General features: G+C 42.8%; 1 protein-coding gene across 4 annotated transcripts in view; it reads left to right on the top strand.

Moving 5' to 3' along the window:
• The window catches only part of EPHX1 (epoxide hydrolase 1), a 47827-nt gene extending 21812 nt beyond the window's left edge, over positions 1 to 26015 (top strand). For 3 of the 4 annotated variants that reach the window (XM_039529276.1, XM_039529272.1, XM_039529273.1), the window contains 8 exons: positions 9426 to 9619; positions 11742 to 11922; positions 13960 to 14187; positions 15533 to 15662; positions 16162 to 16376; positions 20289 to 20397; positions 21710 to 21835; positions 25265 to 26015. In XM_039529276.1, the coding sequence (XP_039385210.1) occupies positions 9437 to 9619; positions 11742 to 11922; positions 13960 to 14187; positions 15533 to 15662; positions 16162 to 16376; positions 20289 to 20397; positions 21710 to 21835; positions 25265 to 25490 (1398 nt within the window). In that variant the 5' untranslated portion in view covers positions 9426 to 9436 and the 3' untranslated portion in view covers positions 25491 to 26015. Of the gene's footprint in view, positions 1 to 7044; positions 7186 to 9425; positions 9620 to 11741; positions 11923 to 13959; positions 14188 to 15532; positions 15663 to 16161; positions 16377 to 20288; positions 20398 to 21709; positions 21836 to 25264 lie in introns of those variants that run through there. The other variant, XM_039529274.1, reaches the window with a different exon arrangement.
• The last annotated feature ends 1260 nt before the right edge of the window (positions 26016 to 27275 follow it).

A 27275-nucleotide genomic window follows, 5' to 3' on the forward strand; every position in this document is an offset into this window, starting at 1 on the left:
TTTTAGGGTAAGGACTGTCGCTTATTCTATAGACGTACAGTAAGCTAGGACAGTGGAGTCCTGTTCTTGACTGACCCCTAGGCACTATTGCAATAAACATAAGTAACAGAAGTTGGGTGCTGTTGAGTAATTCTCTGAACTGAAAATGGATCCTATCAATGTAATGCTTTAACTTTCTTTGATCTATGGGTATGCAGAATTTGTTTTATTTAAAGTTTTACAAAGCCTAGTGTTGTTAAAAGAAACCGCTGGTATGAATATTAAAAAATAGAGGGATTTTTTTATTGTGACTTAAACATTCCTGTGCAGTGTCTGCAAATATTTCAGTATTGGATTAGTGCACTAGATTCAAAAAGTGAAACTGACCATAAACAAAAATGAATGTGAACAAGAGTTCATTCAATGAAATTAAAGGTAACAAACTTAAAACTGGTAAAAGGAAATACTCTCCCCTCCCTCCCAGAAAGCACAGTAAAACTTTGGAACTAATTGCCACTAGGCATCACTGAGGCCAACAGCTTAACAGTGTTCAAAAAAGGATGAGATGCTTGTATGGATAATGAGAACATCCACAGTTACATTTGTATTTATTGTAAGAGACAAACTCTTCAAGGCTTAAGGCACTAAGTGATGGGAGTTAGGAGGAAAGTCCTCCTATGGCTAAGGGGACCATTATGGTGATGGCTGCTGTTGGAGACAGGGTATCAGAGTAGATGTGGTTAGATGTCATATGGCAATCCCCATGCTCCTATGAAACTGTTCAGTCTATTTTTACTGTACAAATGGAGTGAAATGGAAACCAAACTGAGAATATGGTGAAAAATAAACTAGATTTTAATATTCACTTTTAATCATTTAAGGTGTTCTAAGGAAATGTTTTTTTTAAATGTGATTTTTAAGCAGACAATATCTGCTTTCAAATGGATGAGTTTCATTTTTATAAAAAATTTAAAAAACAAAAAAAAATGTACTAAGTCTTTGGCCTGGTCTACACTAGGACTTTAATTCGAATTTATCAGCGTTAATTTGAACTAACCGCTCAACCGTCCACACCAGGAAGCCATTTAATTCGAACTAGAGGGCTCTTTAGTTCGAATTTGGTACTCCACCCCGGCAGGTGGAGTAACGCTAAATTCGACATGGCTAGCTCGAATTAGGCTTGGTGTGGATGCTAATCGAACTTAGTAGCTCCGGGAGCTATCCCACAGTGCACCACTCTGTTGACGCTCTGGACAGCAGTCCGAGCTTGGATTCTCTGGCCAGCCACACAGGAAATGACCCGCGAAAATTTGAATTCATTTTCCTGCCTGGGCGGTTTGAATCTGACGTTCTGGTTGCACATCGGGGCGAGCTCCGCAGCACCTGCAACGATGCAGAGCTCTCCAGCAGAGGAGTCCTGGCAATCCCAGAATAGAAAGAGGTCCCCAGCATGGACTGACAGGGAAGTCATGGATCTGATCGCTGTGTGGGGCGAGGAGTCTGTGCTCTCGGAGCTGCGCTCCAGCAAGCGGAACGCGAAGACCTTCGAGAAGGTCTCTAAAGCCATGAAAGAGAAAGGATACAGCCGGGATGCGATGCAGTGCCGTGTGAAAGTGAAGGACCTAAGACAAGGGTATCAAAAAGTCAGAGCGGCAAACGGACGCTCCGGAGCCCAGGCCCAGACATGCCGCTTCTACGAGGCACTGCATGCCATTCTAGGTGGGTCTGCCACCACTGCCCCACCAGTGCCGGTGGACTCCGAGGACGGAATAGTGTACCGGGACAGTTCCTCCTCCATGTTCGCCGATGGGGAAGATGAGGAAGGGTCTTTTGAGGATGGCGCAGGCGACATCGAACCCACTCCCGCTTTCCCTGACAGCCAGGATCTCTTCATCACCCTCACAGAGATCCCCTACCAACCGTCCCCGCCCGTTAACCCGGACTCGGAATCAGGGGAAGGATCAGGCGGTAAGTGCTACAAACAGGGAAACATTTATTTTTTAAGAAACAGGTATATAAAAAATAGAAATACTATATAAAAATTTTTAAATATCAAACTATACAAAAAGTAGGTCTACACATATAGGAATCGAGCAATAATCCTCTGGGGACAGTTCAAAAAAGCTCTCAGAGAGCAGCTGGAAAAGCCTCAGCAGGAGGTTCCTTGGGAGAGGTGCCTTATTGTGTGCTCCGTGGAAGCACACTCTTCCGCACCAGGCCATCCTAAGGTAAAAGGGAAGCATCGCCTCTACAAGCATGGCAGCGTATGGTCCTGGTCTGTGCAGGGCTTCTGTTAGCATCCGCTCTCTCTGAGTCCGACTGACACGCCTCAGGGTAATGTCGTTCTGGAAGTGCTGCATCTAATTAGGGGAATTAGTGTACTGTTACTATTGTGAATGGTAGACTTTTACTTTGCATAAGAATGACCCTCGCTTAACAGACTTTTACTTTGCATAAGAATGACCCTCGCTTAACAGCCACGTGTTGGAGGCCACAGAGGAAAAGCATACAGTGATCTTTCCCGTGCACTGACGGGAGGGGCTGCAAAAGGCTCATCTTTTCTGCTTTGCACATTGCCTTTAGCAGGAGAGCACAGCTAACCACTAACTGATAAGCAGTATGTACTGTAAGGCTTACCAGGACTTTGTGCAAGAGGGATGCAGCTGTCTCTCCTCGCATGCGCTATCCAGTGCAATGGCGCCGCCAATGAGAGCGTATTCCGAAATCTCGGACTAGTTCTGAGATCTCCTGAGACTTGGTTCCCTCTTTGGTCTTGTTAACTGAAACTGACTAGACTGTGTTTACTGTTGGCAAACATGTATGTGTTCAAGGAAATCACCTACTTTTTCGCATCACACAGCTTCGGCTCCTTCCCGGACTGCCCGGCATCCCCTCGCAGAGGCTGGCTCAGATTAGACGCCGAAAGAAAAAGACTAGGGACGACATGTTCCAGGAACTGATGGCCAGCTCCAGAGCGGAGGCGGCAGAGCAGAGACAGTGGAGGGAGACCCTGTGTCAGCAGCATCGCACACACATGGAACGGGAGGATAGGTGGTGGCAGGAAGACCAGCAGGCGACTCAAACGCTGCTTGGTCTAATGAGGGAGCAAACGGACACGCTCCAGCGCCTTGTAGATGTTCTGCAAGACCGCAGGCAGGAGGAGAGAGCCCCCCTGCAGTGCATCTGCAACCGCCCTCCAACGCCAAGAAGTCCTGTTCCCCCCTCACCCAAAGTTACAAGAAGGAGGCGGTAGGGGCCGTGAGAACTGTCCCTGCACCGCAGCAGACCGATAATGTTCGAGACAACTCTCGCTGTAAATTTGTACAAGCTCTTTCCTTACAGCATCAACCAGTCCCAACTCCAAGTTTAAACCCCCCACTGTGTACTACATTATTAAAAGCGGTTTGGTGTTACTCACTGTTTCCGTCACGTTTCTGGTGTCAGAAGACTTTCTGTGGGTGTGTGTGGGGGGGGAATTGTAATTTCAGTGCATAGCCCACAGTGCCATGGTACAGACTTGGGTGCAGGGTCAACTGCAGGGCACACACAGACTGCAGTCACTAGGCACCAGGGACAGTCTGTGTGGTGTATGCTGCCCCGGGTCTTTCCTTGATGTGTATGCTTGTCCAGGGTCCTGGTGCCTGCCATCCCCGAATGTAAAGGCAGGCTTCCCTTCACATGCACTTGGACCGTAGCCACGATCCTCCCCGGTGCCCTGAGCCCCAAAAAGAGCCCTCATCCAGGGGCAGATACTCACCCTTCCCCCACACCCCTCCCAACGCCCAAACCCACAGCCGTCATGTTAACCCCTATCCAAAGACGGCACCCCTCGCCCCTTCCTGCAAACCCACCCATTCCTGCAACCCTCCCCCTACATGCACAACCACCGTAAACCGTCCCCCACCCCACAGACCTATGTAGGAGCAGGAGGCTGTCCGTCCTCTTTTGGACAAGCGGTCTGTACATCAGTGCACACCTTACCCAGCACAGAATGCTTCCATGTTTCAACCAAGAAACAGAAATGCAAAGTCAACGAAAGATTTATTATTAATAACTGAAACATGTCCTTAGTTTTAAAACGTCCTTTGGAAGTGGGGGAAACTTGGTTTGTGATCAGGCTCTCTTAAAATCAAGTGGACAGTCACAGGTTACCCTGCTCTGCGAGGAAACTCGCTTTCAAAGCCTCCCTGATGCACATCGCTTCCCGCTGGGATATTCTCTCAGCACGGGTGTCTGGCTGATCGTAAACAGCAGCCAGGCGATTTGCCTCAACCTCCCAAGCGGCCAAAAAGGTCTCGCCCTTGCTCTCACAGAGATTGTGGAGCACACAGCAAGCAGCAATAACTACAGGGATATTCTTTTCGCTGATGTCCGAGCGAGTCAGTAAGCTCCGCCATCTCCCCTTGAGACGTCCGAAAGCACACTCCACCACCATTCTGCACTTGCTCAGCCGGTAGTTGAAGAGTTCCTTCTCACTGTCCAAGGCGCCTGTATAGGGCTTCATGAGCCAGGGCATTAGCGGGTAGGCCGGGTCCCGAGGATCACTGTAGGCATCTGCACATCCCCAACCGTTATTTTGTGGTCCGGGAAGAAAGTACCTGCCTGGAGGCGTCTAAACAGACCAGAGTTCCTGAACACACGCGCGCGTCATGAACCTTGCCCGCCCACCCGACGTTGATGTTGGTAAACGTCCCCTATGGTCCACCACAGCTTGCAGCACCATTGAAAAGTAGCCCTTTTGGTTAATGTACTCGCTGGCCTGGTGGGCTGGTGCCAGGATAGGGATGTGAGTCCCATCTATAGCCCCACCGCAGTTTGGGAATCCCATCGCGGCGAAGCCATCTATGATGACCTGGACATTTCCGAGAGTCACTACCTTTGAGAGCAGTTGCTCAACGATTGCGTGGGCTACTTGAATGACAGCAATCCCCACGGTAGATTTGCCCACGCCAAAGTGGTTCGCTACTGACCGGTAGCTGTCTGGCGTGGCAAGTTTCCAGAGGGCTATGGCCACTCGCTTCTGCACACTCAGGGCTGCTCGCATCCTTGTGTCCTGGCGCTTCAGGGCAGGGGACAGCAAGTCACACAGTTCAAGGAAAGTGCCCTTACGCATCCTGAAGTTTCGCAGCCACTCTGTGTCATCCCAGACCTGCAGCACTATGCGGTCCCACCAGTCTGTGCTTGTTTCCCGGGCCCAGAATCGCTGTTCCACACCATGAACGTGACCCATTGCCACCATGATCTCCACTGCCCGGCGTACCCTGGTTTCTGAGAGGTCTGTGCCACTCTCCTCACCGCGCTGCCGGAGCCTCCTCGCCCGGTTTCTCAGCAGCTGACTGTGGAAGAGGTGGACGATAAGATGCGAGGAGTTGACAACGGCCATAAGTGCAGCGATGATCGCAGCGGGCTCCATGCTCGCAGTGCTGTGGCGTCCGCACTGTAACCGACCAGACAAGGGCGCGAACAGATTTCCCGCCGGCGCTTTCAAGGAAGAGAGGGAGGGCGTGATTGACGGTTCAATGACGACACTAACCCAAAACCACCCTCGACACATTTTTCCCCCCAGCATGCATTGGGGGGAAATCCCAGAATTCCAATGGGCAGCGGGGAGTGCGGGAACTGTGGGATAGCTTCCCACAGTGCACCGCTTCCAAAGTCGACGCTGGCCCCGTGAATGTGGACTCAGAAGTTCGAATTTGTGTATTTAGTATGGATACACAAATTCGACTTATTAAGGTTGAATCCACAAATTCGACTTAAGTAGATTCGAAATAGTCCTGTAGTGTAGACAAGGCCTTTGTTACTTTATTTAGCTGTTAGGAATATGTCTTAAAATGTGTTTTTGAAAGGAGCAAAACAAAAACATAATTCTTTGCTGGACTGCTCATAAAAAGGTACCATCTAGGATATTTATTTAAACAATATCCATGAAGGGTCATTCATTCTGAGGAATAGTTAATTTCCAGACTCTAAATATTACTGGAGGATGAATGGAAAGAGCTCTTTCTAAGATCTGGCATTGAGCCACTACAAAAAATAAATAATGTTAGCTCGCGTTGAAGTTGTAATCTCAAAGGCAACATGCCAACAGTGCCACATCAAGAGACTTTAGAGAGTAAAAACATTAACAGTTTGTTTACATCTCTGAAAAATGCAAGAACATTAATATAGCATCAGAAAAGTTAAAGAAGAAATAGGTGCAGTGAATCCTTCCCTTACCAAGAGAGAGCTAGAACAAGTGTAAAGGGGTTTTAACTTTCATCTCTGGGGACAGCACTGTCCAGTTGTTAGAGGAAAAGATTCTGGGCCAGATTCTCAGCCTTGCCGAAGATGCTTTGCATTGCTCCAGTAGCACAAAGCAGCTTTAAAGAACTGGCCTGAGTAGCAAACTGGGGAATCTGCAAGTGGTGTAAAGCTGGTATAGTTGGCTCAATATCATCTCCTTCTGGCTCCCACCACCCAGCACACGAGCATGAGGTGGCCGGGGGTGTATGCTGTGCTCTAGCAATCTGTCACTAACATAATGGTTTTTTGGAGGCCATTACAGGTTAGAACAGCTCTGTGTCGCTTTGCCCTGTTTCCCTGTCCTCAGGTGCAACAGTCAAGCAAAGTGCAGGATCGGGGCCTCTGTGTTCTTATATACCACAGTGATTGGGAGTTCAAGAGGACTGAGAGGTGTACACTGAATACAGAGAGCAACTCAGGGTCTGTGTCTTGATATGCAAACCCCTCCATTGGGTTGGTCTTTGCGACTGGAGAGATTACTGCTCCCTTTATAACCAATACCTCCCATGAGAGCCACATTTAACTGACACCATGACTCTCCTTTTGACCAATGGGGGAAGACCTGTGCAGTGAATAGAACTTTCACAGGTACTGAATGTGCTTTATGGAACTCACTACCAGATAAGATCAGAATAACCTCTTACCTCAATGCGTTTGGAATGAATTGCAAAACAAATGTCTTTGAATTGGCTTTTCCATAGCAAGTTCTGCATGTGCCCTTGCACAGACACAGAATTCACCCACACAATTTAAAAAAGTCTAACTATTTAAGGTTTTTAGCCCCACAGGTGGAGATGGGAGAGGAGGAGAGAGAGACTTTTTGTTTTAAACGTTTGTGAGGCATTTGGTTACTACTGTGATGGGGCCATACAGATTCCTAGACAGTGCAGAACCCATATCTGACTTGTGGTGTGACCTGGGGTAAGTCACTTCATTTCTCTGTGCCTCAGTTTCACCATCTATTAAATAGTGATGATATTTACAAGCCTCTGCCAAGTGCTTTGCAATTTTTAAATGGCCCTTCAGTTCTGACATGCAGCACCACTGCTATGTTATTCCTAAACTGGTTGCTCTTGAAGAAAGGCTACTAAAATGTTTTGTATTGGATGATTTTTATGGGGACTAACTTCCAGTCTGAAACACTGAAACTGGCATGTAATCAAGGGTTTGTGTGCAAACCTGGGGAGAATCTGGGTTAGGACTCTGAAGAGTGTGGCTAAGAGAAATTAGTACTTTCTCAGAGGATACAGAGGTATTTATGGAATTCTGACTGAAACTGGTCAGCTGATTCAATCCTTAACTTGCCTTTAATTTCCATTTTCTAGGCTGAGAGGGTTTCTGAGGAATTTGAGATCAATTTGAAAAGTTGCAACATTTGCATGTGCACCCCGTGCATCCTTAAAACTTCTGGATGTATGCACACAAGTATCTGATTTTTCTCCAAATGCTGTTTTTATGGGTGCTAATTGTGCTAGCACAATTTTTATGGCAGACTTTGCAAAATTGACCCCAGAAGCTTAACAACATCTCCTGCCTTACAATAATTTTAAAATTGACATTGGTCAATTTTAGCCCTTAGGTAACTGGGTGAACTCCCTTAACTTAGATGCTACAGTTCTTGTTTAGCTTCATGGATGAATTTGGCCCAGCATTTTCAGTGAATATTTTATTTATCCCCTTGAGCAATTTCAAAGCACCAAATTACTCTGTGCAACAACAGCAACAACTACAACAAAAACCCTTCCAGCACTGGAGAGAGTATGGAATAGTATGTGTCATAAATAATGTCTGCCATACAGAACAGTTTTGAAATAATTAATATTTTAACAATAATTCCTCAAGCATGATGGGTCTTTCAAATGTGACATACTTTAAAAACAACAACAACAAAACCCAAACCTCTGCACACACATTTCTTGTATTTAAAAGGCTACTCAGAAACATTCATATTAAAGAGAAACTGGTTTGGGGTTGTTTTTTTTTTTTACTTGAGGCACAAAACAGTGTAAAGATGTTCCAAATGGAATTGTTTAATATTTTAAGTATTCTATATCTACTGCTCTTAAAAAAGTACAACCAGCCTGAAGCAGTGATTATGGGATTAAGAAAAGGTGAATCCTGGGTGGCTTTGGTTTGGCAAAATTTCATCACTTGGGGAGGTGTTTTGGATCCTGGAGTCTATGTACCCTTTTTCTTTTGGAGGGTCCACAAGAAAGCAAAGGGGAGGCCTTCTGAACACTTCAACCTCAGTCTACATTTTACACTGATGAAGTCTGTGAGGGAGTATAGTAAATGTAAAATATCTTTTCTCCCAGCAGCATTCAAGTATGCAAAATTGTCTGCTTCAGTGTTCTTTGCTAGTTTAGTATGCTAAAATGAGGTATGGGTCTGTGCAAGAATCTGAAGCCTTGATATATGTATTCTGTGAATTTTCAGAGAGAGGCTGGGAGATTCAACTGACTAATAATATTTTTCTACAAGGCAATAGTGACCAAAAGTTATAGCAAATCTGATAATATAGCCATGGTATCTACCATGTTATAATATGGTTGGGCCACAGCATAGATAAAGGTAATAATTGGAGATATACCAATCTCCTAGAACTGGAAGGGACCTTGAAAGGTCATTGAGTCCAGCCCCCTGCCTTCACTAGCAGGACCAATTTTTGCCTCAGATCCCTAAGTAGCCTCCTCAAGGATTGAACTCACAACCCTGGGTTTAGCAGGCCAATGCTCAAACCACTGAGCTATCCCTCCCTCTCCCTTCTAGCTGCTTACATAAATTTTGAAAGTGGGACTTAGGGCTTGTCTACACTACCGCGCGGGGTTGATCTAAGGTACGCAACTTCAGCTATATGAATAGCGTAGCTGAAGTCAACATACTTAGATCTATTTACCGTGGTGTCTTCATTGCGGTAAGTCAACAGCTGATACTCTCCCGTCGACTCCACTTGTGCTCCTTGTTCTGGTGGAGTACCAGAGTCAACAGGAGAGCGTTCAGCTAGATGTGATAAATCGACCCCCTCTGGATCTGTCTCTGCCTGCCAATCCGGCGGGTAGTGTAGACAAGCCCTTAGGCTCCTAAATTACTTAAGCTCTTTTGAAAATTTTATGTGACATGCCTCAGTCAGTTAACGACAGGGTTGTGCTTTTCTCTTGCAGTTGCAGTCATTATGTTGCTTGAAATATTCCTGACACTGGCCTTGGGGATCATCGTCTATCTGTTCCTTACCAGAAAGAAGGAGGAGACGCTACCCATTGAAGAGGGATGGTGGGGCAAAGGGCAGGAACCTGACTCTGAAGAAGATACAACTGTTCGTCCATTTAAGGTGGAAACCACAGAAGAAGAGCTGAATGTAAGGAAACATTTCTCCTGGGGAGAGGAGAGTATGAAATGGCAGAATAAATGTGTGATTTGTTTTGGAGCAATTTTTAAATTAAATCAGTAACTAAATTTATAGAAGTGAAATAGAACTATTGAAATTGAGGCGTGATGCACAAATCTTAATAGCAAGGGACTTTCCCTTGCTCTCAAAAAGTAATAGTGATAAATAGACTTCTGTATCCCAATGTTTTGTTTTGTTTTGTTTTGTTCCCAGCTGACTGCTATCATGTTAGCATATGAGCCTACTTTGTGGGGTCTGATAATTCCAGAAAATGTAGCACATAAAAGCGGAATTTGGTTTTTGTGATCATTCAACTCTGTGCTACTGTATTTGCCCCTCCCTCCGACTGATTATTGAGGCTCTAGATTATAAAAAGACTGATTGGGAAAATGTCTTTAATTTACTCATTTCAGAAGCAGATAAGAATTTCTCACCTTCTTGAGTGCCACTTGGCTGCAAGTAAAGAACAGCATAGCTCTTGACAATGTTAGTTAAAGCCTTTTATAGGATGACTGACCCGCCTTGGCATTAAAACACTGATCCCATGGTAATAAATACAGTGAAAATATGTAGGTGGTGGAATCTTGCAAGTGACAGAGATTTTGTTTTTACATGTACATATACATATTTGGGAAAGTTGCAGCTTTATAGAGCTGCTTGGAGTGACTATTCAAATATTATTCACAAAATGGGATTGTCCCTATATTTCCTTATAATGGGTTTCCGTTTCTTTTATTGGTCATGGCTTCTATAACTCTTACCTTCTTCCACTTCTGAGTTTAAATAGAAGGTGGCCTCTTAAATGTTCTCTTCCGTTGCATGGTAAAATTGTGGGTAGCTGCTTTCTTGAGGGTTGTCTCTAAATTAAATACAGTTTTGTTTTATATAAAAGCTATTGTAAAATAACAACCCAGCAGCAATAAATGATATTGGTTGGGCATAAATAAGCCTTGTCTAGACTAGGATTTAAAGTAGCATGTTAAATTTAAAGTTAGCACGTTAGCTAACACATTTTATATAAATGTAGGCTAGACAAGTCATTTTACCTTCAACACCTGTTAAAGCCTAGAGGAAGTCTGGACTTATACTTGGCCAGTTTAGTACATGCTAAAGTATACACTGCCTTGTCTTCCCTAGACTTTTAAAAAACATTTTAGCTAAGATCACAACTTCAAATCCTTGTCTAGGCAAAATCTAACCTTTCTGTGAAGGTGTGCGTGTAACTCCTGTTAGCTACAATAGGAGTTATCCATGTACATTGACATCAGAAAATACTTCCCAGGTCAAAACCTCCATAATTGCAAGTATGAGAAGTCTCTTGCTTCATACAGGCTGCTTGTCTCTGCTGAGTGATTATTAGCAGACTGTAGCCTATCTGCAGCATTCCACATGAGCCCTGAATCCCCATCAGGAGGGTCACTTTTGTAGACTCGACAAATCCACCAAAATAAATTTGCAGGAAAAATATCCAGCTCACTGGTTGAGGGGAGCAAGAGAAAGGGATTTGTTGGAGTTCCATGTGTGGAAGGATTGGAGTACTGGGCTCCAACAGTGGGATTTTCCCAAGTACCTAAATAACATGAAGCACAAGTACCATTGGAAGGAAATGGGACTTTTATTCCTAAGTCACTTAAGATGGTTTTGAAAATCCCACCCTTAAAGCACCTTATTCAGTACCCAAATAAATGGAAAAGGGAAGGTATCCTCGTGACACAGAATGGGAGTGAGCACTGTAAAGAAGACTCTGATATCCTGCCCATTGGATGCTAGAAAAAGACTGTTCTCTCCCCCTGTGGTCTGACTGAACAAGGACAGCCAAGACAGTGTGACAGGTATGCTACAGTCAGGAGAGAAAGGGCAGGACTTTAACAAGGGGAGAGGGCATTGACAGGGGCTCTGTAAGTACATCAGCAAAGCAGTAAATTACGCAAGTATCACAGGAGGTTTTATTTTCACTTCAGTTACTATTTTGCTTGGCAATAAACCAGGAAACTGCCAAGTAAAACACACAAGAGAATCTGTAGCATCTTTATCTTATCATCCTTCCTCTTTTCTTTTCCCTTCAACCTCTTTCTCTTCTTGTTTACTCTAGGATTTATTTAGAAGACTGGATCAGGCTCGATTCACTGAGCCCCTGGAGAACAGTTGCTTCCAGTATGGATTTAACTCCATTTATCTCCGGAAGGTCATCTCCTACTGGAGAAATCAATTCAACTGGAAGAAGCAAGTGGAAGTTCTCAACAAATTCCCACAATTCAAAACTAAGATTGAGGGTGCGTGGCTTTGCCCTAAAAAGAGCATGTGATAAAATTTAAAGATCACATCTAGCCTGTTGGAATCATTCCAGTGCCGTTTAAAACTGGCCAGTTATAAAGTCTGTTTCTGAGAGGTTTTTAAAATGAAAATTCTAGCAGATATTGATGCATAGTGGTGCTGATTGGTGCTGTTGTTAACAAATCTTTGCCAAGGGGAGGTTCTGATGCCATGAAATAAAAATACTTTACTGTCTTGAGCAGTCTCGCTAAGATCAGAGTGCTGCACATGAGTAAGGTTTGCAGGATCAGGCTTTGCACTTCAGTACAGGACTGCCATAAACTACTTAGTACCAGTAGTTTGGTGCATCCATTACCATTAGGAGGAGTGACACCAAGAAACCCAAATCTTGGTGCTAAGGTTAAACCCCAAGAGTGACTGCATCTGCAGTGAGAAATATAGGGATGTCTCCCACCATGGTTGTAGCATTGGTACTAGCTGTGGTGGGAGCAATAGTGTTGACTGACTGCTCAGAGATTTACCACTGTGTAATCTAAGCTTACCTCTGAGTAGGTCTGGTAAAAATGCTTGTGGCCAGGCTATACAAGCTAGTTTCAGTGAAACTGCACCACTGCTACAGCAATGATGAGAAATTTCCCTAAATGTTTCAGTTTAAACAATGCCAAATAATGTCAGATGGAGTCCTCTGATGCATGCACGGATTTTCTGTTGAGGTCACTGGGAGTCAAGTAGGAGTGTCTTAACGCAGAATTTGACCGTAAGACTTTAAAATACTGATTTGTTCTCAAGCCTGCAAAATATCAAAATCATCCATTGTATCATCCACAGATTCCTTACCTTCTTTCCCTGTCCTATTTTATCCTATGTACTTGCCCAGCCACCATCAGTACCCATAGGTTCTATATCTCAGTAACCCTCTCTAGGACTAAGTCCTAGATGTGGCTCCCTATGGTGGATCCCATCAGATTTTCTGCAGTGCAAATTCAGGTGATCCCTTCCCCATAACAACTGCTCAGTCTGCCTCCACTGCACCCTCTGTCAGCCTAGGAACACAGAACCATGTTTCCCTTTGTAGCAATTTAATGTGCTTCTGGCACTTGGTGACCAGGCTAGCTTATTCTATTTATTGTTTATTTAAAATACTGTACATCAAAGGGACCTCTTGGAGTGACTGGGGAGATTTTGACATGTACCAGTCATTGCCTAATGGAAGCTTTGAAATGCTTGGAGCAGAGTAATGCTTTAGATGTTTGTGTGTTTTTTGGGTACAAGGTGTAGATTCAGGGCAAAGCAGACAATTGTCCCATATTAAGAAATCTATGGAAGCAAAATTCAAGTTTAAGATTATGCCTTTTTTTAATTTGAACCCATAAATGCATGTTGTTAGAAATGGAGCAACTGACCCTAAGAGGCATTCCGGGTTTGTCACACTGAGACAGAGCTGTTCAGTGGTTAGAACTTGGTGCCTTTATTTAAGCACTGACAGTGTACTTTTATCTTGTGTAGCATCCAACAAAGCGACGCTGCCTTAAAAAGGACTTGCAGTTTAAAAGGTAGACTTGAAGAAGACCAGGACAGGATATCCTGGGCAATGCACTGGAAGGAATAATTTTCATATTAATAATTGTTATTAAAATGGGCAGGAGAGCATGATTTAAAAAAAAAAGTTCAAATGTGTAGAAATTCAGACTTCTGGGTTCCATTCCTGCCACTGACTCATTGTCTGACTTTTGATGAATTACTTAACTTCTGTGCTTCATTTTGCTAATCTGTTGGAAATAATATTTGCCTTCCTCAGTTGGCTGTTGTGAGACTTAATTGGCATTTGTAAAGCACTTTAAGATCCTTAGATAAAAGGATTCATAGCTGTGCAGAGTGTTGTTTATAATAATTATGGTTTTTGCAATCACCAGAAATACTTTATGAACAGATTTATTCATAAGCCTCAGTTCTCTGTGATTGATCTCAGAAGCCTTATTGTGTGTGTGTTTGTGTATGTTTGCATATTTTATTTATTTATGCATTTATTTTTACAGGCCTTGATGTCCATTTTGTTCATGTAAAGCCTCCCAGCTTGCCTGAGAACCGCTCTGCAAAGCCATTATTAATGGTTCATGGTTGGCCTGGCTCAGTTTATGAGTTTTACAAAATTATCCCTCTCTTGACGGACCCTGCTAGCCATGGCCTAGGTGATGAACATATTTTTGAGGTCATTTGCCCATCAATCCCTGGCTATGGCTTCTCGGAAGCATCACACAAAAAAGGTATATTGTGAATGGAATAGAAACTATACCAGTACAGCAGATAGCCTCCTTGTGGTATGTAATCCTTAGTGGCTGATACTTTGATGCTCTATGCAGAGTAGGAGATAATATGTTAATAATGAAGTTAAATAATTTATTGTATTGTATATAAGGCACTTTTATGTGATGTGGAGAAATCGGTGTGGTTTTAAAATGACACTTTTAGGGCCAATGTATCAACATTTATTTAAAAGAGAATGGGGTTACAAAAGTTAATATGAAGAGAAACCTCATGAAGTAAATGAAAAACACAAACAATACCTCTCCCCACAAATGGTGGGTTTTTTTAGTTGTAAGTGTTCCATCTAGTATCTTTAGTCAGGCTCAGTTCAGAACAATAAGTAAGCCAACAGCATAAATGGTGAAACATAAATCTAAGGCAGTTAAAGGATAATGCAACTGAGAAATTATTTTTAAATATGATATTTTGTTAATGTCACTTCAAACAAATGTGGAAACAAGATACTATTTTTAATGTGCTTCCATATCCTAAAGATCAGAATAACACTTGGATGAGGAAAGCAGAGTGAAATGACGGCATGTTAGGTCAGGGCCATGAAGCCTCTGAGGAGGGAAATAAGGGCAGAAAAGCCAGTCCTTACCAGTTCTATCTGTTGAAGCAGCTTGTCTGCTGTGCTGTGCTGTGTAACAGGGGGTGCTGTCATTTATCAAATAGAGTGCACAGTGTTAATTCATCCTGTGGTCTTGGGGAGGAGGCAGGAGGAAAGGGAAGTTTGTTTGGTCTTCGAAAGCTGGGCAGCTTCTCCGATAATGTATGTGTGGTTTATGTTAGCACCAAGTTTATGGACTGACACATTGTGTGTATTCTGGAAATGACCCAGGGCATGGCAGTGGAGCATTGTATCACCATTGAGGCTTGAAGTTTCCAGCTCTGGCTAATCTGAAGTTTTCTCCTCCTTGTGGGAATACATTGCAGTGGCAGCGCTCAAGAATACCTGCTAAGGCTAGTTTAGAGCAGTGTTATAGTCTCCAGGGAGACCACCAACCCTGTGGTACAGCATGTGCATGAGGAAGGATGACAGTTAGGAAATGGGTTGGGTTCTCTGCCCCCTGGCTTCTGGTCAGTGGCCAAGAGCCTCTCTAGTCCTTGCCTTAATGAAGTGAAGGGAGCTCCTGTGGAGCACTCTGTCTCGGGGGAGGGGGGAAAGCTAGGCAAGGGAGAGCTGCTGTTCACCTTGTAGGGCTTTGACAGCACCGCTAAAATAATACTGTCTATACAGTGTGGTAGTTGGTAACTGTTAACTTGGTTGGTAAAAGGTAACTTGGTGCCTTTTTCTTTTCACAGGCTTTAATTCTGTGAGTGCTGCCTGCATATTTTATAAATTGATGCTCAGGCTGGGATTCCATGAATTCTATGCTCAGGGCGGTGACTGGGGCTGGCTGATCTGTACCAACCTGGCTCAGATAGCTCCCACGTGAGTATCCTTTAAATAGTACATTTCATGCTCGTGCATGTGAGGGTCTCCTGATTTGCCTTTACCTGGGCAGTGTGTAATTTTCCCCTCTGGATTGCTCTGCACACAGTCCTGACCTGGTCACCATTTCTATTCAGGTCCTGGGCTTCTCTCAAATAGAGATGGCTAGTTGTGTGGTGCTTTTGGCATGGCCACAAATCAGGTCTAGCAAGGGACCCAGCATGTGCATTTGAACCCTTCTCTCTGGAATTGAGTCTAGTGGACTGTGCAATAAACATTGTCCCACTGAACTATGAAACTGATCAAGCTGTGTACTCATCTTGCAGCTTGAACCCGGAAGGCTGGGATGGGAGTGACAGTGCTTTGAGCTACAACAGGACTAGATTGGATTGGAACTAGATAAAATGCATCTAATGCATTACATTTATGGATTTAAAAATACTTATAATTTAGTTTCCAAATATTATTTTTGTTAATTTGTATTTCTTATTGTGTTTAGCCACGTGAAAGGCCTTCACTTAAATATGGTTTCAGTTACGAACATGAGATTTACCCAGCTGCTGTCCATTCTGTTGGGACGTTATTTCCCAGGACTCTTTGGTTTCCAGGATGAAGATGTCAGGCGGATGTTTCCTTTCTTGAAAAAGGGACTCTATAGGATCTTGATGGAGTCTGGCTACGCTCACATACAGGCTACAAAGCCTGACACTGTTGGTAAAAAGATTTATTACTGTAAAACTCCACAGCAGAGCCCTGCAGCAGGACTGGGATCCCACGGGTTCTGCAGGACCTGCTGCCATAATAGTGGGAGTGAGAAAAATATACTTTATTGCAGGTGGGATTGGGTGGACAAAAAAAAAACAGATTGCAGTAATTTGCAGGAAAACACTTAAAAACTTTTAATACTTAAATTTAAGCAAGGAATAGAAAGAGATTTGATGTCTATTATAACAGGATTTAAAGTATTTTTTTACATGGTTTAAGCAAGGTTTGTTTTATTCTTTTAGTGGTAAAAATTGTGTCTAAATTCCATTTTTATATATATAATATCTTAACCAACTGTGTTTTGTTTTGTTTTTCAAGTAGCATGGGGGAATCTGTCTCACGGGATTTGCGGGATCTAAGGTTTTTCGGGTGGGAGCAGGATAAAAATACAAGGAACAATACGGGAACAGGTGGAAGTGGGTAGTGCGGGGTGGGACAGGACTGAGATTAAAAGAATAGTCCTGCGCAGGGCTCTGCTCCACAGCACTCTGCACTCATTCTGTGATCACAGGGAAGATTACACTTGGAGCTATTCTGTTTTTGTTTTCTTAAATACAGAGTACATTTCAGAAAATGTGCAGAAAATCAGTGTTTGCGGGGGGGGGGGGGGGGGCAAACTGGAGTTTTGTGTTTCCAAAAGGTATGCACCTATTCTGTGCATGCAGATAGCAGGGTTGTGCATGCATATCAAGTATTTAGGTGCACATGTGGCCAGCTGTGCAGCTAACTGGCCCTTTGAATGCACAAATAAGTAACTTGCAAGTAAAAGTTGGGCATGCAGTTGTGCGCCTGACCCTCTGTAAATGCTGTTGGCATGTTTTTCATTTTACGTAACTAATGTATTTATACATATCCATTAAGACTTATCCACTTCTATTATGATGTTATGGGGTTGCAAAGTCCATTCCTACCACCACATTCCTGATAAGGGGTGTAGTCGCTCAACAGAGAATGCATCAGATATTAAACTGATGCTACACTTGATGCTGAAAACGGCCACGTTTATTATTACACCAGTGGGTTCTTCCTCATAGACTGTCTAATTCATTCAGATCGCTAGGCCACTTTGATAAATGTCCAGGCATTAAAAGTGTGAGACCTTAAGAGCTGCAGTGCTCACCACAGTGGTACAGCTCTCAACAGGAGAGATTGAGAGCCCTGCCCAGAATACCCCCTCCCCCACCAGCCCAGTAGTTAGGGCATTCTCCTTGGAGATGAGGAACCCAAGTCCTTGTTCCACATCAAGCAGATGAATCCAGGTCTCCCACATCCTGAATGAGTGCTCTAACCACTGGGCTAAATGTTATAAGGGCGCAGGAGGCAGCGTCTCCTCCTCTTGTATCTTTTGTGTGGATTAAAAATGTGCTCAAATCACATCTACGAGATCAAGCCCCAAAGGCAAGGGAAGTGGGGAATGCTTAGTTTGTGAATCCTGCTTGGGTTTAGGCATGAGTTAGGTGCCGAGCTGCTGGACACTTTCAGGACTTAGGCAGCTGAGCATATGCTGAAATTTAGACTCTTCTAAATTTAAGGCTCACCACCTTAGTGGTGGAAAATTAGGAGCCTACAGGGTTGGGCAGGAGCAGAACAGGGGTTTTGTGGATGCCAGTGAATTAAATGTTGGATTTAGGTGCCTGAAGTGGTAGTTAGATGCTTAAGTCTCCCTTGTGAATCCCACTCTAAGTGCTTCCATTTAAAAGCTTTTGTAAGTGAATGGGACAACTGACTCTAGAAGGTGGAATAAGATACTTTTTTAGTTTTCTTAGCTGTATTCAATTAAATTACATGAGATTGAGTGAAATATCGCTGTGCTAAAAATTGTGCTGTAATGCTTTTTTTTTTTTTAAATGTAGCCACAGAAATTATATTCAATAATAGCAGCTGTTTTTTAAGAATGCTGCAGTATATAATCAAAATGGTTACATCAGACTAAGAGTCCATGGTACCTGGAAAAAGTTCTGGCTTACTTTCAGATTTTTTTTTTTAAATTACTAGTCACTAATTAAATTATTTTGTCCAATTAACTTTTTAATTTAAACGTAATTAATTTTTTAAAATATATTTACAGAAAAAACAAACAACGATCGATGCATAAATTTCTCATAATACATTAATCATTTGCAACTATACCTTAGCTATACTTAAGTCACTAATTAAATTATGGTTAAGGATAGCTGATGGACTGACAGGTGACTGCAGTTGGCAGCTCTGCTCCTCCTGCTGTGGGGTTTGCTGACTGAGAGTCTTGCTCCTACAAATCATCTATGATTTGTCGGAGTGGAACTTTCAGGCTGTGAATCATTGGTAATTTGATGGCTCAGGAGTCGCAGAGCTGGAGCCAGGGATATTACTGGTATTGTGGGGGTAGGGGAATATGGAGGGGAGGGGAGGGGAGGGGCATGGCAGAGGCTAGATTGCCAGCTGGGCACCTGTGAAGTTGTGGTAGGGAGCATTCCCGGGGGGGGGGGGGAAGATAATGTGTGTGCTGGATGGGGCATGGTCAAGTGGGGAAACCAGTGCTCATTGGGATGTCTGATGAAGAGGGTATGCTGCTGGGAGGGCATGACAGTGGCAGAGCAGGGATTCTCAGCCAGTGAACTATGGAGGTTTGCAAGCTGAGTAAGCTGTCAGCTGACAGTGCACCATTTGTGCCATTGTATTTTATCCACATTGTCACTTAATTAAATGAGTTTGCATGGATTAGTGTTTATGCCTACAAATTCATGGGGAAACGTGCACTGATTGTTGGATCACTGCAGTTGACTGAAGCACTTTGAGATGTGCATGGAAGTTGCATTTCAAGTGAACATCAGAAAACAATGGTCCTTTACTCCAGCAGATGTCTCTAGTGGAGACAATGTCTCAGGTTTTCCCATTTGAAAAATGGAGACACTTGCCTACTCTGCCCACCTCACCATGGTGTTACAAGGATCACTGCATGCCTGTACAGTGAAATTGGAAAGTCTGATGTTCAGGCTAAATACTATTATGACAACATTTGGTAGCTTGCTTTTTAAGTCTCAGCCACCAGATGGTTAGAACTTTGCTAGCATTATCCATGTTTAAACAAAAGTTGTCACTAATATAATTTCATCCATGACCCTTAAATGCACCCTGTGAGCGTGGATGGGATTTTAAAGATGCTCGTTCCTCATTTCAGTATCATCCTTTGGAAGCCAGAATTGGGCATGTGTGAAGCTGTGAAATGTCAGGATCCCTATATCACAGAAAACTAGGAGAAACCCTTATGGCATGGCACCCAGTGCTAACATACTCTGACTTGGGAGCAAAAACCTAGAAGCAGGTGTAAATTCGCTGTCCAAGCTATATGCAAAAAATAAAGAGCAGAAATGGCGAAAAGCAAACTCTAAAGCAATGGGTATTTATAATATAGGATACAACAGTAGTCCCTAAAAAGAGTTTATTCTGTTTGATACAATGTGCTAAATCCTGGTTGTCTTCTCTTCATACAAGTAGCCCTTAAGGCAAGCAGAATTTGTCCCAGTAATGCTCTTAGTATTTGACAGTAGCTTCCACTTAATAACGGAGGCAAATCTTACTTGGCACATAAAGCTTAATCTTATTAGCTTGCAGAAAAAGCCATTAGAAATACGACTCTTACATTTAATTTTAAATACATAACGGTATCTGAGTAATGCTGAGTCTATTACCATATTTAATGATTAGACAATAATAGGTTCTGACTTGTTCTCTTTATGATAGCTTAAAAAAAAACCCCACACCCTCACAAAGCTGTTCCAACAGCTGTAACTGTTCTGTACTATAATGGGGAGCTTCTAATGTAGTTTGAGATTAATAGCAGGGTATGCCAGACTTATTTTTAATTTTTCTCCTTCTCAGGCTGTGGCCTGAATGACTCTCCGGTAGGGCTGGCTGCATACATCTTGGAGAAGTTTTCTACATGGACTGATCCTGAATTCCAGAAATTAGAGGATGGAGGTCTAGAAAGGTGGGAACAACCTCTTCCACTGACTCACCATTGGCCTCTTTCCCTATTCTAGAGGAGGTCACTCAGCCCAGACTTATGTTTAGAGCACATTAGTCTCTCAAATAAAGCTCTGTTGGGGTAATTTGGTTTACCTGCCATCCTGCAAGGAAACTGTATGGCCACAATAGCACAAAATTACAGTTGTGTTGGCAATCATAGAAAAGAGGCCAAAAGTGAATGGGCCTTGAAGACTGAACTACACCCTCACACCTATCTCTGATCCTTCCAGGCCATGGTAGAGGTACACTGGCAGCGTATGGAAGAAATTTGCCCTGCCACTGCCTATGCAGTGTCTGTTTTACGGATAAGCAGAGGAATTTCGTTTCTAGGTGTCATTCTGGCACCTCTCAGTAGTACTAATATTACATTTTAAAAACAGCAGAGAAAATGTCAGGGAAGGTGGAGGGAGGAGAAATCTGTGTTATATCAGAGATTTTTTGCTCACAAAATATCATCTCTGATTCAATCTAATGCAAATCTTTGTCTCTTCACAGATTTATTTACTTTGTTAACCATTGTCACAAAAACGTATACTTACAGTTTGCTACTAATGGGTCAGTCTTGGCTTGGGGTGAGATTCCAAAGAAGCCCTAAAATTTGCTGAACTACCTGGCTGAAGCTGAGCCAGAGTGCACATTAGAAAAAGACCAATGAAAATTATTTGAATATAATGTCTCCCCTGTGAGTGGTTTACTGTGGGGTATGAAACCTATATTCATAGCAAAGATTGGCCAAGTTTCTGTAGTTTTTTTAACTTAGTCTTTTATTGGAAACATATGTTAGTGTTTATGAAACTAAATGGCACAAGCTGCCCAACATGCTCGTCTGGTCTCCTCGTTTACTGAAGGAACGATATAGGTGGTGCTAGTTCATGGCCTCTTTTGACAGTGTTATTGGAGCTGGGATATTTTTTGGAGTCTGTCTCCCTTGTAAGGATGTTAAAGTGTTAGGCTTTACATGTCTACATGAGCACTAAATACTCAGGCTAGCAGGAAGGGCGAGTGCTAAAATGTTCGGGCTAGCAGGAATGGGAAATGCTAAAACAGTTGGGGTAGCTCTGAAATCCTTGGCTAGTAGGAATGGAGGGTTGGGGTGAGGAATTGTCAAGTCCCTTCTGAATTAGTGTGCTAGTACTATTTTTTGTTACCCATTTTTGCTTTAATTTTTATAATTTAACCAAAGTAAATAGCCAAAAAGATTTGAAATGATTCTTCCACCATAAACTAAACTGCATTCAACTCTCATGAGGCCATTTCTGTGCTGACCTTTTCAGGAAGTACTCTCTGGATGACCTCCTCACTAACGTCATGCTCTATTGGGTGCCAGGCTGCATGGTTTCTGCAATGCGTTTCTACAAGGAGAATATCGGGAAGGGGATTGGTACGCAGAAACATGAGAAGTAAGAGGCTTGCACTCACATGCGTGCTAGTGACACACTGTGGGTTAGTGAGTATTGTGGGGGAGAAGCTGCATCACAATATGTATTTTGTTCATTCTTAGACAAGTCTACTTATTTACTTCTGCTGTATTTTCCAAATGTGCTGCAGTATATTGCTCAGAAATAAGAGACTTTACTACAGCAACTCTACTGTTAAACTTCTGGTGAGAATGATCATGTTTGCACCTTAATCAAGCGAGAGAGAGAAGTGTGTGTGTGCAAACAGTTTGAGACCCTAGTTCAGCTAACGAATTAAACTGTATTTGCCATCTTGACTGAATCTTGTTGTCAACGTTCACTTACAGAGCTTACACCCTTGGTCATCTAGTTTTGTTATCCTGCTTATATTAATTTGGGGTGAAGTTTTCACAAGGGTCTTAAATCCCACTTTCAAAAGTGACTTAAGCATGTAGAAGTCTTTGTCTCATTGAAAGTCAGTGGTACTTAGGCTCTTAGGTGCTAAAGGGGAAGAGTTTCAAAGACCCCAGTGGGAATTAGGCATCTGATTCCCATTGATTTTCAATGGGGGTTAGGTGCCTAACTGACTTTTGTACCTTTGGCTACATCTTCAGTAGCACCTGTGCCATGGTAGCGCCTTAGTGTAGATGCTCACTCCAGTGACAGGAGGATTCCCATTACTGTAGTTAATCCACCTCGCCAACAGGCAGTAGCTAGGTCAAGGGGAGAATTATTCTGTTGGCCTAGCACTGTCTACGCCAGGTGTTAGGTTGGCTTAACTGTATTGCTCAGGGATGTGGAGTTTTCACACCCCTGAGCAACATTGCTGGGTCGGCTTAACTTTTTAGTGTAGACCTGGCCTTAGAAAAAAGCCTCTTTAAGTCACTGTTGAAAATGGGACTTAGGGCGAGGTTTGCAAAGACATTTGGGCACATAAAGATGCAAATAGGTTAATAGTGGGATTTACAAAAATGCTTGAGCCCGATCAAAATCAGTGGGAATTAGATGCCTATAGGTCTTAGGAACATCTGAAAATCCCAGTAGGTGCCCGTTTGCATCTTTAGCACCTTAAATACTTAGAAAATCTGGTCCTTATACCCTTGTGAGAATTTTACCCTTGGTTTACAACAAATGCAATAAGATCCTAGAAACTGGACCCTTGAGGTCATAACCGTTTGCTTCCACTCCACCTGCCACTGCAGAATTGTTCCCTACAGTATATTCTTGTGTACTTTGTGCAGTCCAGTTTTAAATGGCGATAGATGGGAGAGTTTCACCCACGGGAGCCTATTCCACAGGCAGAGCAACCTCAGTGCTATGAAATATTTCCTGATATCCTTTGTTTTACCTTTGTTCAACTTCATCCCATCATCCCTACCGAAAGCCTCTTGGAGCATTCTAAACGCTTCCTTTCCATCACTGCTGTTTACACCCTTCAAATACCTAGTCTCTTAATACATTTCCCACCCTTCAGTTGTCTTGGCAAGTTCCCCATATTTAGTTCTAATCTTCCTTCCCACATAAATAACCTATCCAGTTTCCTCAACATTTTTGTTGCAGTTCTTTGAATTTCTGTCAAACACATGATCCTTGCTGTACTTTGATCAGACTTCTATGCAGTGGTTACTTTGTCCCTACCCTCCCTTCCTCTGGAAGGAACCTCATCTAATCATATAATCCAACCTCCTGTGCTGAGGTGGGACCAAGTAAACCTAGACCATCCCTGACAGGTATTTGTCCAACCTGTTCTTAAAAACCTCTGATGATGGAGAGGGATTCCACAACCTCCCTTGGAAGCCCATTCTGGAGCTTAGCTAACCTTATAATTAGAAAGTGTTTCCTAGTATTTAACCTAAATTGCCCATTACTTCTTGTCCTACCTTCTAATGGAAATGGAGAACAGTTGGTTACCTTCCTCTTAATAAAAGCCCTTAACATTTGAAGACTGTTATTTGGTCCTCCCTCAGTCTTCTCTTCTGAAGACTAAACATGCCCAGTTGTTTGAACTTTTCCTTATAGGCCAGGTTTTTCTAAACCTTTTATTTGCTCTCCCCAGGATTCTCTCCCTGTTATCCATATCTGTCCTAAAGTGTGGTGTCCAGAATAGGGGACAGTACAGTTACCTTCTGCATCTTACATACGACACTCCTGTCACACCCCAGAACATTAGCCCTTTTTTGCACCTGCATCAGGTTGATTCATATTCAATATGTGATCCACTATAATCCCAGATCCTCTCCAGTAGTACTACCACTTAGCCAGTTATTCCCCATTTTGTAGTTGTGCATTTGATTTTTCCTTCCTAAGTGTAATACTTTGCACTTATCCCAGCTTTGTGTCAGCCACAGATTTATAAGCCTACTGTACACTCTATTATCCAAGTTATTAATGAAAACATTGTATTGTACCAGACACAGGACAAACCCCTGCAGTACCCCACTAGATGTGCTCTCCCCAGTTTGACAGTAAACCATTGATAACTACTCTTTGAGTGTGGTCTTTCACCCAGTTATGCACCCATCTTATAGTAATATCAGCTAAGCTATATTTCCCTAGTTTGCTTATGAGAATGTCACGTGGGACTGTGTTGAAAGCCTTACTAAAATAAGATACATCACGTCGATAGCTCCCCCGCTTCCATTTGGCCTGTCAAAGCAGGAAGTTAGGTTAGTTTGGCATGATTTGTTCTTGACAAATCCATGCTGGCTATTCTTTATAACACTATTATCCTCCGACGCTTACCAGTTGATTGTTTAATAATTGAACCAGTATCTTTCCAGGTATTGAAGTAGGGCTGGCTGGTCTGTAATTCCTTGGGTGCTCTTTGTTCCCCTTTTTAAAGACAGGTTCTATGTTTGCCCTTCTCCAGTCCTCTGGGACCTCACCTGTCGTCCAGGAGTTCTTGTAGATAATTGCTAACAGTTCAGCGATTGCTTTAGCTAGTTTCTGAAGTATCCTGTGAGCTATTTCATCAGGACCTGCTGACTTGAATACATCTATCTTCTCTAAATATTCTTGAACCTGTTCTTTCCCTATTTTGGCTTGCATTCCTTCCCCCTTGTTCTTAACGTTAATTGTGTTGAGTATCTGTGCCCCTTCTGAGGGTACTTCACAAATTGTACGAAGTCAGGTCCTATATTTACATAAAATGTGTAGTCACGTCCTTTTAAAGTCTTTTCAGGAATGGGAGGTGATGGTGTCTAGTGGTTAGAGCCAGGGCCTGGGAGTCAGTTGGATTATATTCTTAGCTCTATCACTACCCTGTCGTCATTTAACTTCTGTCTTAGTTTCTCCATCTGTAGAAGGGGAATATAATTCCTGTTTCAGCAAGGTTCTGAGTCTTGCTAACCTGTTTGTAAAGCACTTTGATTCACTATCAAAAGGTGTTCTAGAAGGACAAATTTATTTTCTCTTCTCTATATCCCCTTGCAGGCTCCCTGTGCGAGTGCCTACAGGTGTTGCTTCCTTCCCCAATGAAATCCTGCACACTCCTCGGTCCTGGGCGCAGCAGAAGTACATCAATATCATCTCCTTCAATTTCATGCCACGAGGTGGCCACTTCCCAGCCTTTGAAGAACCGGAACTTCTTGCCGTAGATATTCAGCAATTTGTGGGGAGAGTGGAAAAGGAGGAACTCTGGAGGGAGAAGGGAAAATAACTCCCCCATGTGAGGTGCCTTTAACTTCAGGCACTTGTAAACTCAGTATGGCCTGTGCTGTGATATGCAAGCTTACCTTGAACCAGATATAATAGAAAATAAAATAGAGCAACAGTATATTCAGATGTAGTATTCTTAGGGTGTAATAGTTACTCTTCACCAGCAGGCTGAACTGAAACAGTATAAGAATGTAAGATGAAAATGTATCTTTTCACATGGGGAACTCTGAATGTCAGCATTGACACATGTTAATTCTCTTTGTTTTGGAGATGGAATGGGAAGTAGATCTTATTAGATTTAGATGTGTCTTTGGAGGAGTAAATTTCCTTAGTTATTACAATGATGTGGCAGTTTGAGATTTTCAGCTGATGATAATCTATAGTCAGGGGTTATGGCTTCACTTCTCTGCTAATAGGATGCATTAGATTTCTGTACTGAAAGATGGGAAATGTAGCATTTTAATCCATAACTAACTGAACTACTGCAGCAGTTAATCATTCAATAAAGAAAAGCCTATTGAACGTCTGTGGTGAATTTTTAAGCTCTGTTCTGAGCAAAAGGAAAAACCTGACCTGGAAGGTTTTTGCGTACTTCCTCCCTTGCTAATATCCCAGAACCTTTCATGCTGTGGCATCTGATTGTAATAAGATTTCTGCTAGGCATGATGGGATGACTTAACCTGTAACGGGAGAATTTGGGAGTCTGGGATGGAAGGGAAATTTTAAAAAGTTCAGTTCAAACTTCTCCAAGTGTTGACTGTCCCCGAGCTCAGTAGGGACATGAGCAACAAAATCTGCACTTGCTTTACCTCTGTTTTCATTAGTAAAGTATTCTCTTGTGTTCTCACTCTAGTCTCTGTTGCTTGCAGGCACAGGATGTAAGTGGATAATCATCCTCGTATTCCTAGAAAGAATTTGCTGCAGGGAGGGGCCATTCTTGAGTTATTCCAGGTACACTGTGGGGAAAGTGCTTTCCCATGGGGGTGAGGGGTGTCAGTTCTTTTGCTCATAATACTACCAGCTGTTTGTAGGCTCTGATATGTTCCTTTTTTGGTTAAGTCCTTGGCTTCTGGACACTCATATTTGTCTTCCTTCCCTCCTATCCCCACGTGTGGTCTTACATTTCAGGGCAATAGGTCACCTTGTCACATCTTTATTGCATATGCAGACATCTGCTACAGCATCAGGAAACATTGCTGTGTACTAATATAAATGAGTATTTTCCCAGGGACTGATCAGTCACAGCAAAGACAAAATAAGTGGAAGTGAAGTTTGCTATATGATGCCTGCCAGATCAGTTTTCTAATGCGAGTAAGTGGAAAGCTTAGAAGCAGTTTCATCTCCTTTCTGGTGTAGCTCTACTTTTAGAGGCCAGGCCTGAACAAAAGGAGGCAGAGGAAAGTAAATGAGTCTGTTCCAAGTTCTTATGTTACAGCAGCCCTCCTCGGCCCAGTCTTTAACAAGAGAGGTTTTTTTTTTTTCTTTTAAAATGTTCCTGATGATGATTCAGCATTTGTTGCACTGAGTAATTTGAGACACCAATGATAAAGCTCACCAGCCACTGAGAGAAAATGAGTGGGCACCACATTGCCACATTCCGTACAACAAAGGAAACAGAATTTTATATCAAATTTGTCAATTTTCCATGTTAAAATTTTTTCTTTCACCAAGACACTGAGTGTAAAGGCTACAAGAAAATGGAATTGACGGACTAGATCTGGACATAAAATATAGGCTTTTCAAAGCTCAGTAGAAATGTCATTAATTTTTTATTTTTAATTAAGTT

Source organism: Mauremys reevesii, linkage group 3 (assembly GCF_016161935.1).
Source record: "Mauremys reevesii isolate NIE-2019 linkage group 3, ASM1616193v1, whole genome shotgun sequence".
Lineage (NCBI taxonomy): Eukaryota > Metazoa > Chordata > Testudines > Geoemydidae > Mauremys > Mauremys reevesii.